Below are 11,555 nucleotides of genomic sequence, written 5' to 3' on the forward strand. Positions count from 1 at the left end.
AAGGAGACGCTTTCCCCACAATGCCAGGCAAGTTTGGGCCTGTAAAGCCTTGGGCAAGCCAACGATCGTCAACCTGTGCCAAAAAGGACCAACGGCTGGAGTGGTCACATTGTCCTCCACAACCGTTTTGTCCCTTTGAGGAAGCCACGTGACCAGAACTCTCCAGGAGAGACTGGGGAGGCTGGCTTGCTCATTCCCAGAGTAAAGAGAAACAAGAGACACAGACTCTAGCGCATAATAATACTTGGTACTTTATACGTAGCACATTTCAAATGTCCAGAGCACTTTACAAACATCACCAAAAAATCCCCTTGCCATATAATAGGTCAGTTATGGCCCTTAAAGGGAAGGCAGGAGGCTGGAAAGGGCCCAAGGCAGCTGTGGGACCATGGGGCATCTCGGTTCATGGGGCCAACTTTACAGCCTTCTCTGGCTTAAGTGAAAAGCCTGTGACCCCCAGATGGGAAGTATGGGAGCTGTAATCCAAGAGAGGGGCTGCCTGGTTTTGCAATGGGGAGAGATGCCTGCCTTTGGAAGAGAAGACACGGGGAACAAACAAGGCACCAGGCAAGGGACCCAAGTTATGGACCAAAGGAGCAGGGCTTTCTGCCCAGGGGATAATCGGTTTGCCCCAAGCTGCCTTGTGCTGCCCCACAGCCATAAAAGGGCACCGGTTTGGTCAGACAGGCACCTGGTTATTGGGGGAGGGGGTTCTGGCACAAAAGAGGCAGCCCACAGGAGCAAAGGGGTTGTTGCCCCATGGGTTGCTTATGGGTTTGGGAGGAGTGCCGGGTGAGCCAGCAGCAAACCCAGTACTTTGCAAAGTGGGAGGGCAGGCATTGAAAAGGCGGGGGGGGGGAGTCTATTTACAAGGGAGAAGGGGCTTTTCACTGCACCGGCCCCCACCTCCGCCAAGGAGCGGGGAAAGGAAGCAGCACATTTGGAGCATGCAAAACTAGAAAGAAAGGCAGGGAGAGAGACTGAGCTCACCAAATGGAAAGGGAACAAGGTCTGTCTTTGAGTATCTGGAAAGAATTAATTCTTCATTGGTGAAAAAGAAAGAGGGAAGGAGGGCCCATCCGGGGCAGCAGAGGAGGCGGTTTGGCATCGCAGGCCCCCCAAACCAGGTGCTCAGGAGGAGGACGAGGAGGAAGGCTGTCTGAAGAGGAAAGGCTGCCCAGGATGGCCACTGGTCCCATGGCCAGAGAGAGTGCCGGCAAAGTCGGAGGACCCTGGAGGGAGGGAGGAAAGAGGAGGGGAGGATGGGTCAAAGGCCCTGGTGAATGACCCCCCCCCCACACACACACACACACATTTGACCCTCCTGGTCCCAGTGTTGCCCAAATGAGGCAAGGCGGGCTGCAGAGATTGCAGGACTAGGGTTCAGAGAGAGTTTGTCCAGCTGAAGCAAGACATGGTACCCACCCCCAATGGAGACCCTTGCACACCAGAGGGAAAGACCTACCAGCTTACTCCTCTATGCCAACGGAGCAGGAGTCCGGTCCAAGGGCTGCCCAGGCCGGGCAGAGAGAGAGAGGAAGGAAGGAAGGAGGACAGGGAGAGAGTCAAGAGAGGGAATTTAGAAGAGACAGACACCTTATAAACAAAGAGACAGGAGCACAGACACAGGGCAGTGCTGGGAAGCAGAGGGGCTGCCATTAAGATGACACCCACCCCATAATTACTCTGAGAGAGCCCTTTCCAGGGCTTTGCAGGAGAATCCCATGTCTGGCCAAAGGAAGGCAAGTCAGCTGTGGGTGGGGGTCCTTGATGGGGGACCATGGCAGGATGTGAGTCTGGAGGTTCACAGTCTGTGCCCCGGGGACCCAGAGAATGAAAGCTCTGTGTGTGTGATGGGGAAGAAGAATGGAAGCTGCTGGAACATGAGGGACAGGGAAAGTAAGGCCCCATCTACACTGTCAAATAAAATCCAGATTATCTGCTTTGAACTGGATTATATGGCAGTGTAGACTCATATAATCAAACCAGATTAGTATAGATTATTTGATATGATAATCTGGATTATATGGCTGTGGAGATCCATCCTAAGAGAGCAGAGAAGACTTGGAGAGGGGAGAGGGTGGGGGAAATCTCTTCAAGCCACACAGGTGCGCCCCTGCCTTCTCCCCAGGCTGCCCCGCCCCATTACCTGGCAGGTAGACCTCGGTGGGCAGCTCGCTCTCCATCCGGGGAAGGCTCCTGGCCTCAGAGGCGGTACTGATGCTGCTGCTGCTGCTGCTCTCCTGGACAATGTCTTCCACAGAGGGGGGCTGGCTCCCTGAAAAGCAAAAGGGCAACGGTCAGTGCAGATACACAGGAGCCCTCCAGACATCAATCTGCCTCAAAGGGGCATCCGTTCAACTCCTCCCTTTGCGCCAGGAACCGTGACTTGCCCCTTTCTTACTCTGCTGCCCAAGCCCTCCTGCCCCATTGGGTCTGATGCAGGAATTGGGCTTTCCGTGCCCTAAAATGAGAGGAGCACCACCCAAAACATCCCAGGAAGGATATGTGGGATGGGGGGCCCTCCTGCCCCCTCTGCATCCCTCCTCCTCCAGGGCCAGGTGGGGCTCACCTTGCTGCAGCGAGTGCATCTCCTCTGAGTCATCCAAGGTCAGGCTCTAGAAAACAGATTCAGAGAGTTGTGTCCCCCATTCTGATACAGAACGGAGTCTACAACAGCTGCCAAACCCACAAGCACATGGCAAGAACTGCTGAAACCACATTTTAAAAATTGCCAACAAAGAAATGGCAGTATGAAGGGTGGGAACTCCTGGCGGGCACTGGCCCAGAAAAAACTGCCTCTTTAAGCCCCTTCTACACTCCCATAAAATCCAGATTATCAAAGCAGATAATTTTGATTTTGTATGGCAGTGTAGAAGGGTCCTTAGATGTGGGAGAAGTGGAGCAAATGGGTGACTGGGACAGAAGTGTGCCAGAAAGCTGAGGGGGGGAACACACCTCCGGGGAGCTGTCTTCGCGCAAAACCAACTCCGTCCCCGTGACAAGAGGAGGAGGAGGCTGGAGGTCCGAGTCTTCAGAGAGCTTCTCTTCCTCATCCTCCTCATGGATCGGCGAAGATGGGGAGCGAAGGGTGCTAAGGAAGAGGACAACAGGGAGAGCATTGTCCTGCTGCGGGTCTGACGCAGATGCCACAAAAGCAAGAGTCAAAAGGCGTCCCTTATGAAGAAATGCTCTCTCTTCTTAGCTGCTTAAGACCCAACCTGGGCCCTGGCTGGACTCAGTTGCTTCCCCAACTCTTTCTGGGGAAAGATATGGCTGCCATCCAGCACTGCAAAATCCCATTCGACAAAGGGGTTAGGGGGATGAGCCCAAAGAGCTCAGAGCCAGATGGGGGGCCCAGGGGAGAAGGCTGACCTGTCGGGAGACTTGCTGCGCTTGCTCTTCTGGTGGCCGCCCTCCGGGGCCCGATCCAGCGCCCCCAGGGGTCTCCCAGAGAGGGGCAGCCCATCCAGGACCCCTGTGTAGGTGATCTCCTCATAGAGCGGAGCTGAGGGGATGGAGGGCGAGGCAGAGCACAGGCCATTCAGGGCCTCCAGAAGGGAGATGGGTTCGTAGCCTGGAGGGATGTTGTCTGAACACTGCAGAGGAAGGGAAAGAGGGAGATGGCTGGGCTCAGCACCAACTAGAAGCATCAGAGAGCCCCAGGAGGAAGCCCGGCCCCACCAAGGCCCCTTACTGACCGAATGCTCATCGTGGTCCAAGGTCTGTGCCAAAACGGGGCTGAAGGAGAGTGGGGAGAGGGCCCCTGGTTTCTTCCGGACCGCACGGATCTGTAGAAGGGCCCGGAAAGCTGCAAGAGGACAACCGAGATAAAAAGTCCCCTTCGAAACCCAAACCTTTCCTTGGAGAAAGGAATGGCACCCCAAATTGATGGCCCTGTTTCCCTGGAAATGACTTAGGTGTTGTGACAAAGGAACGGGAGCCTGATAAGAGCACAGGATTTGCAGGGCCGTTTCCATCAAAGCGACATAAAAGGGAGCCAAATCTAGACGCTCGCTCCACCATCACGCTAAGACCCTGTATCCCTTTGGCAACAGGAATGAGACCCACGTTTTCTTTCCTCAGTTTACCAAGGAGTAACTCTGGACCCTTCTGCTTGAGCCAGGCTGGTCTGGAATGGGCTGCTAATCCCAGGCAGAAGGGGCTTTGGGAGCAGACGAAAGCCCAATAGCAGCCGCACTTACGCAAGCGGCAGATGGGGCAGTTGTTGGCCTGATAGCGCAGGGTGTCTGCACAGGAGTTGCAGAGGCAGAGGTGCCGGCAAGGCAGGATGAGGGTGTCCCGCAGGTCTGAGAGGCAAACCACGCACTCATTGCTGTTGTCGCTGTTCTCGTCATCACAGGGCTGCAAATAATATTATTATTATTATTTTTCTATCCCGCCGCCATCTTCCTGGAGGGACTCGGGGCGGCTAATGGGGCAGAGTCCAACACGGAAACAAATTAAAACACATATCAATAACTAAAAACAATACTACAACAATCAAGTAAAATAATCAGTTAAAAACATACCATATCATAAAACACAGAATGACCAAGTAAGTTTAGGCAACATTATCAACATCACCACTATGGATAAAAGGGGGAGTTCACTGAACTGGCTAGCCTTCAGAGAAAGCTCAGACCCTGGCAGGCTGAGAAAAGAGCGGCCTACCTCTCCTCCTCCTCACCTTCGTTTCCTGGTTGTTCTTGTTCTCGATGCCATAGATCTCCTGAAGGAGGTAACTGACCCTGTCCACCTAGAGAAAGCAGGAGAGGGCAGCTGAGGAAGCCAACACTGGAGACAATCCTTCCTGCCTTCGTGTATTGAGGAAAGGGACCCTTTGGACAGTGAGGAAGCTGGGCATCCCTACCCTGGAATTTCATCCAGGGCAAAGCATTTTTTCATCCAGAACCAGGCCTCTCAGCCAAGTATACAAGGGGCATACAGGACTGGGTTTCTGGATTCAAACCTACCACCTTGGGATTGTGATGGCCATGCTCAGCCCAGCTGAGACTCCCAGTTTCAGGAACTGGGTGCTTTAAAGGAAAAAAGTTGCCTAAATCTGGCATGGAAGCAGGAAGAGAGGGAGCTCCTGTGGAAATGGCTGCCAGGATTCAGGGAAACAAAAGCCAGGACTTACAATCTGCTTCTGTTTCAGGGGCTTCACGGAGAAACTTCCATCGACATGCTAGTGAAAGAGGGGAGAAAGATGAAGATTAGTTCTTCTGTAAGGAGACATGTAAATGCCTCAGCTTTAGCAGCTGAGGGGGAAAAGGAAGGGGCCTGAGGCCAGGAATTGTGGGAGTTGAAGTCCAAAACACCTGAAGGACCAAAGTTTGCCCATGCCTGCCCTAGAGTCTCTGTTTAATTAAACAGTAATTCCTGGTGTTGTCGAAGGATGCCCCAGAGGCAGGAAGAAGACAGCAGATAAGCTTTTTCAATGCTAATTAAAGTGATTAACTACACAACATTCACACTGACCTCTCTCACCCTAGACTTTCCACAGATATATATTAACCTCTTTGCTTAGTTTTCTCCATACCTCACAACCTCTGAGGATGCCTGCCATAGATGTGGGCAAAACGTCAGGAGAGAATGCTTCTGGAACATGGCCACACAGCCCGAAAGACATACAACAACCCAGTAATTCCTGGCTTGCAGGTTATCTAGCCTTCTTTCTTTTATCTCCTTCCTTTTGTTGTTTTGACTAGGAAGTTTCTATCCCCCGCTCAGGCTCTCTGAGTTTATAATTTTTCATTTCTCTTTGTCTCGGTCAGACCCTTCAGATAGGCCCAAGCCCAACTGCCCCTGTGCTGCTCCCTTACCTTCTCAAAGGCCGCCAGGAGGATGTGAGCATGGCCAGTCACTTCCACAACCACTGAAAGAGAAGCAAAGGCCCCTGAGCAGAGGAATGGGTAACCATCAAGAAAAGAGGTGGCATTGCCAAATGCAGGGGTGCCCATCCGAAAGCTTAGGCCAGAAGGCCAGCCACCTACCATCGCCTTCGTCCACCACGGCCTGGATGACCACAGGGAAAATGCCCCGGTCCAGGTCGAAGTTCAGCTAGAAGGAAGAGTGGGCAAAAGTCACACAAAACAAGCTCCCCTCCTCTTTTCCAATTAAGCACACTGGAGCTTTGCTTGGGAAAAAGAGGGAGGTTTCTGAGCCTTTAACAGGATGCAACCTGCATATATATATGGGTCGTAACCACTCAAGATAGACCCCAGCTTCACCTCTGAACAGCTTCCCCCAAGCGCTTCTGAATTTAAAACTCTCTCAAACAATTCATATTTGAGGCACCCTGAACTCATAGTGTGGAAGAGCAATATCAGAAGCGTTTGAGATAAAGGCCACAATGAAACAAGACCAGTCCAAAGTCCCAGGCAGCAGGGGGTGGTCTTACCTCGTCGTCCTTCCAGTCGGAGAAGTCGATCTTGAAGGAGGGCAGGGAGAACTGCTGGCTGACCCCACGCTTGTAGTGGACTGTCTCCGACTGTAGGGAAGGGTTCTTGGTGCTGTAGCTGCAGAATGGGAGGGAGGAAGGAAGGAAGGAAGACAATCTCCATCACCAAGGCACAACCTCCACAGTCCCTTCAGTCCCTCTATATTGCACTGACCAAGTGTGAGCCCTGGCCAACCCACTATGAAGACTTACACGGCCATCCCACTCACAAACTCCTCTGCTGCCTGGCAGTAGATGGTGATAGCAACCCTAGCATCAGCATCGAAAGTGAACTCCAGGCTGTAAAGGGCCTTCTGCTTCCCATTCTCCTCGATGGGTCGATCTGTGTCTTCCTTGTATCTGGCCAGGACAAGACAGACTCACAATCAACCCATAAATCAATTTCAATTAAAAGACCCCCATTACTTTCAAAGTCCATATAAACAACGTCTCTGTCCTGAGCCACTTGGAGCAATATCGACTCTCAAAGCTTGTTAAAATATAAAACTACACCTTTTTCGAACAACACATATCTTATCAAATAAGGCTGTTGTCAAGTTGGTTGACTGAACTATTCAAAATAATATCTGAAAGGCAGTTTATGCACACGTTCATTTGAACAATACTGTATTTTTCCAATTCTAAGAGTCACTGTTTTCCTTATATAAACATCTCTAGAAATGTGGTGCATCTTAGAATCACAGGTGTATCTCATATCTTTCTGTTGGCAAATTGGGGTGCGCCTTACAGTCAATGTAATCTATAATGGAAGAAATAAAGTATTTCTATAGCAGTGATTCCTGGCCTTTGGTCATCCAGGTATTTTGAACTTCAACTAACAGAATTCGTGGCAGTCTCTGGGAGACAAAATCCCACAGGTCCAAAGTGAACCCATTCAATAAGAACCAAGCCAAAGCCTCTCTGTGCGGAAAAGTCCCCAAAACAACGCAAAGTGCCCAAAGCTGTACCTGACCAAGCGAAGGGAGTCCTTACGAATGTTGACCAAACTGCGCAGGGTCTTCACTGGTTCATGAGGTGCAGGGGTCACATAGGGAAACTGGAAGGGAAAAGGAAGAGCCCCTTGCAGTTTGCTTTATTCATTTTAATGTTTTTATATGTTTCTGTTTTTAAATGTTTAATTAGATTGTTATAAGGTTATTATGTTTTTAATAATACAGTAGAGTCTCACTTATCCAACACTCACTTATCCAACGTTCTGGATTATCCAACGCATTTTTGTAGTCAATGATTTCAAAACATCGTGATATTTTGGTGCTAAATTCGTAAATACTGTAATTACTACATAGCATTACTGCATATTGAACTGCTTTTTCTGTCAAATTTGTTGTATAACATGATGTTTTGGTGCTTAATTTGTAAAATCATAACCTAATTTGGTGTTTAATAGGCTTTTCCTTAATCTCTCCTTATTATCCAACATATTCGCTTATCCAACATTCTGCCGGCCCGTTTACGTTGGATAAGCGAGACTCTACTGTAATAATAATTCATATTTATTCCATGCCTCCCATTTTGGCTCAAGGTGGGGCACAACACAGTCAAGATACACCTATATAACCTCGTTTTTGTGGCTGCCACAAACTCCAACAGAGTTTGGAGTTGGTTGAGTTTCTATGAGTTGGGATTCCCATAGATTCTATTGGTTGAGATTCTATGGGATAGAGCAAAATGTGCTGCAGGATGTCCCCCCTGCAAAGACAAACCTTTCCCATGTTTTTATGATAGAACCATTTAGGAAATGACATGTATAACCCAGGAACAAAAATTGTGTTACAGTGTAATCTGGATTCAGAAGATAGGTTATATGGCAGTGTAAATGGAGCCATAGTTACAAATGACTGAGGAAGGCCTGCCAGAGGAGAGGCCTTCAGTTGTGGGCAGGAGGCCCATTTATTTCCAACATTTATATCCCGCCTTTCTCACCCGAAGGGACTCAGGGTGGCTAACGACACTGGCACAATTAGATGCCTATACAAAATCAATCAACAATACATAAAATTAGTTAAAACTATTAAATACAGTATAAAATTAAAACATAAAGGTTTCCCCTGACGTTAAGTCCAGTCATGTCTGACTGGGGGTTGGTGCTCATCTCCATTTCTAAGCTGAAGAGCCGCCGTTGTCCGTAGACACCTCCAAGGTCATGTGGCCGACATGACTGCATGGAGCGCCGTCACCTTCACGCCAGAGCGGTACCTATTGATCTACTCACATTGGCATGTTTTTGAACTGCTAGGTTGGCAGGAGCTGGAGCGAACAGCGGCCGCTCCCGCCGCTCCCGGGGTTTGAACCTGGGACCTTTCGGTCTGCAAGTTCAGCAGCTCAGCACTTTAACGCACTTTGCCACCGGGGCTCCTAGTATATAAATTTAAAAATACGTATGCTCAGATCCGTTCGTCCAAGAACCTCGTGCATTATCCATAAGTCAGTCTGTGTCATCTTTATCGTTTATTCGTTAAAAGCCTGGGCGCATAGCCATGTTTTTAGGGCTCTTCTAAAGCCCAAAAGAGTTGGAACGTGTCTAATATCTCTGGGGAGGGTGTTCCACAGCCGGGGAGCCACCACCGAAAAGGCCCTGTCCCTCGTTCCCACCAGCCGCGCTTGCAAGGCAGGCGAGACCAAGAGCAGGGCCTCTCCAGATGATCTTAAAGATCTTGCTGGCTCACTTGGAAGGAGGCTGCTATTAAACTGAGACCCAGCAGGAAGCATCTGCTCCATAATGTCTGCTGCGTTTAAAGACTTGCAGGGCTCCATACCCAGCGCAATGTGCCCCCATCCCACAATCCAGAGGAACAAGGCGATCAGTGTGAACAGAGGCTCATACTCTTACCTGGACAGGGCGGTTCCCCAGAAAGTTCAGGTCCATGTTCTCCCCAAATAGGTACCCCTCCGGATGTGGCGTGTCGAACTTCTCTCCCCCCATGAAGAAGTGGCTGGCAAAGTAGTTCCCTGCAGAAAAGACCCCCCCAAACAGAGAGAGCCCTGTATTGCTTTTAAAGGAACAGATTTATGCAAAAAACAACCTCATATTTCTATGTTTACAGCTTGATTCCTCTCCATGGAAACCAAGAGGGCCACCTCCAGCTGCTTCCGGAAGGTAAGAGCCAATGATGCATCCATACCGTGGAATTAATGCAGCTTGTTATCCTGAAAACGGTAGTTTGACAAGGCCTGGAATCTGTATATGCAATACTGTTAATCACAATACATTTTGCAACTGGAATGTGCATAGGCAGTTCTATATTACCGTGGCGTTTTGACTTAAACAGGCTTCTGTATATGGAATTTGCATATGCAATTCTTCATTAAGATACTTTTGAATCTGGAATTTGCATATGCAATGTTTCATATTGTATATGCACTATGATATATAGATAGATCAGGAATGGGGAGAGTTGGGCCTTCCAGGTGTTTTGGACTTCAACTCCCAGCATTCCTCGCAGCCTCAGGCCCCTTCCTTTTCCCCCTCAGCCGCTTAAGCGGCTGAGGGGGAAAAGGAAAGGGCCTGAGGCTGCGAGGAATGCTGGGAGTTGAAGTCCAAAACACCCGGAGGGCCCAACTCTCCCCATTCCTGCTCTATCCCCACCTTGAAAACATAAAAATATATATTTAAAATATCCAAATGCACATTCCTGCACCTGGGATTTGCATATGCAAATCTGCACCGCGGCAGATTTGCATTTGCAACGCCTTCTGGGTGTCCTGTCAGTTTTGGGCGGCGGGCGGGGGGGTCTTGTCCAGTCAAGACAAATAAAGCCTCACCGGACTTAGGCGGGTACCGATAGGCCGAGTTGGCCTGGATGTCGATGTCCTCCACGCCGGCGATGCGGCGGCTGAGTAAGGAGCCCATGGCCGGCGGCGACGACGAAGGCAAAGCGGCGGAGAAGGATCCTCGAAGGCTAGCTCTCCCTTCGGCCAGGCCTGTGTAGGCCGCTCACGCGAGGGCCTCACGGGAAAGCGAGTCCTCAGGGCCCTTCCTCGGTGCGTTCCTCAACACAGCGCCTCGTAACGCAGAACTACAGTACCCATAAATCACCGCGGGGGCGCCCGTCTGGCGTAAACAAGGCACCGCCGGGAGGAAATGAGAAATAGGCGTGGCCTATGCCAGCTGCCAGTCAAAGGCACAGCTTTTGGACTCCAACTCCCGGGAGCCTTTGCCAGTTTCTCCTATGGTGAGGAATTCTGGGAGTTGAAGTCCAAAACCTGGCGAGCTAACAAGGCAGTAACACAGTGCAATAGGCAGCTATGAAGTATGATTGGAATGGCTCCTGGATTATGATTCTGGGCCTTTGTGCTTTTAACAATTTATTTAAAGTATTGATTGTTATGGTTTTATGATTTAAACGGATTTTAATAATAATAATAATAATAATAATAATAGTAATAATAATAATAATACAGTAGAGTCTCACTTATCCAACATTCTGGATTATCCAACGCATTTTTGTAGTCAATGTTTTCAATACATTGTGATATTTTGGTGCTAAATTCGTAAATACAGTAATTACTACGTAGCATTACTGCATAGTGAACTACTTTTTCTGTCAAATTTGTTGGATAACGTGATGTTTTGGTGCTTAATTTGTAAAACCATAACCTAAATTGATGTTTAATAGGCTTCTCCTTAATACAGTAGAGTCTCACTTATCCAACGTTCTGGATTATCCAACGCATTTTTGTAGTCAATGTTTTCAATACATCGTGATATTTTGGTGCTAAATTTGTAAATACAGTAATTATTACTACGTAGCATTACTGCATAGTGAACTACTTTTTCTGTCAAATTTGTTGGATAACGTGATGTTTTGGTGCTTAATTTGTAAAACCATAACCTAATTTGATGTTTAATAGGCTTCTCCTTAATACAGTAGAGTCTCACTTATCCAACGTTCTGGATTATCCAACGCATTTTTGTAGTCAATGTTTTCAATACATTGTGATATTTTGGTGCTAAATTCGTAAATACAGTAATTACTACGTAGCATTACTGCATATTGAACTACTTTTTCTGTCAAATTTGTTGTATAACATGATGTTTTGGTGCTTAATTTGTAAAATCATAACCTAATTTGATGTTTAATAGGCTTCT

At 48.7% G+C, this 11,555-nt stretch overlaps 1 protein-coding gene across 4 annotated transcripts; it reads right to left on the bottom strand.

Annotated features, from left to right (window-relative positions):
• Positions 1-233: 233 nt before the first annotated feature.
• mgrn1 (mahogunin ring finger 1) lies at positions 234-10,481 on the bottom strand. Of its 4 annotated transcripts, XM_003228652.4 has the most exons (17): positions 10,229-10,478; positions 9,297-9,415; positions 7,414-7,502; positions 6,659-6,805; positions 6,407-6,524; positions 6,000-6,066; positions 5,829-5,881; positions 5,144-5,191; positions 4,691-4,759; positions 4,206-4,365; positions 3,702-3,811; positions 3,376-3,599; positions 2,959-3,094; positions 2,573-2,618; positions 2,150-2,278; positions 1,466-1,510; positions 234-1,232 (listed from the first exon to the last, which is right to left on the bottom strand). In XM_003228652.4, exons 1-16 carry the CDS (start codon positions 10,314-10,316, stop codon positions 1,470-1,472), a joined length of 1,644 nt encoding a protein of 547 aa, XP_003228700.2. In that variant the 5' UTR covers positions 10,317-10,478; the 3' UTR covers positions 234-1,232; positions 1,466-1,469. The 4 variants fall into 4 exon arrangements, with proteins under 4 accessions (XP_003228700.2, XP_008120623.2, XP_008120625.2 ...); XM_008122416.3 differs by having other exon boundaries at positions 3,376-3,811; positions 10,229-10,481; XM_008122418.3 differs by lacking the exon at positions 1,466-1,510.
• Positions 10,482-11,555: the final 1,074 nt, after the last annotated feature.

This window comes from Anolis carolinensis, unplaced genomic scaffold (genome assembly GCF_035594765.1).
Source record: "Anolis carolinensis isolate JA03-04 unplaced genomic scaffold, rAnoCar3.1.pri scaffold_13, whole genome shotgun sequence".
Lineage (NCBI taxonomy): Eukaryota > Metazoa > Chordata > Lepidosauria > Squamata > Dactyloidae > Anolis > Anolis carolinensis.

Excerpts from the sequence above, each read along its gene's own strand:
- mgrn1 (XM_008122415.3), bottom strand. The coding sequence starts at position 10,316 with ATGGGCTCCTTACTCAGCCGCCGCATCGCCGGCGTGGAGGACATCGAC. Across the intron at positions 6,806-7,413 it reads GACTCCCTTCGCTTGGTCAG|ATACAAGGAAGACACAGATC; the intron begins GTACAGCTTTGG and ends TGTCCTGGCCAG. Across the intron at positions 6,525-6,658 it reads TTTGTGAGTGGGATGGCCGT|CTACAGCACCAAGAACCCTT; the intron begins GTAAGTCTTCAT and ends CCCATTCTGCAG.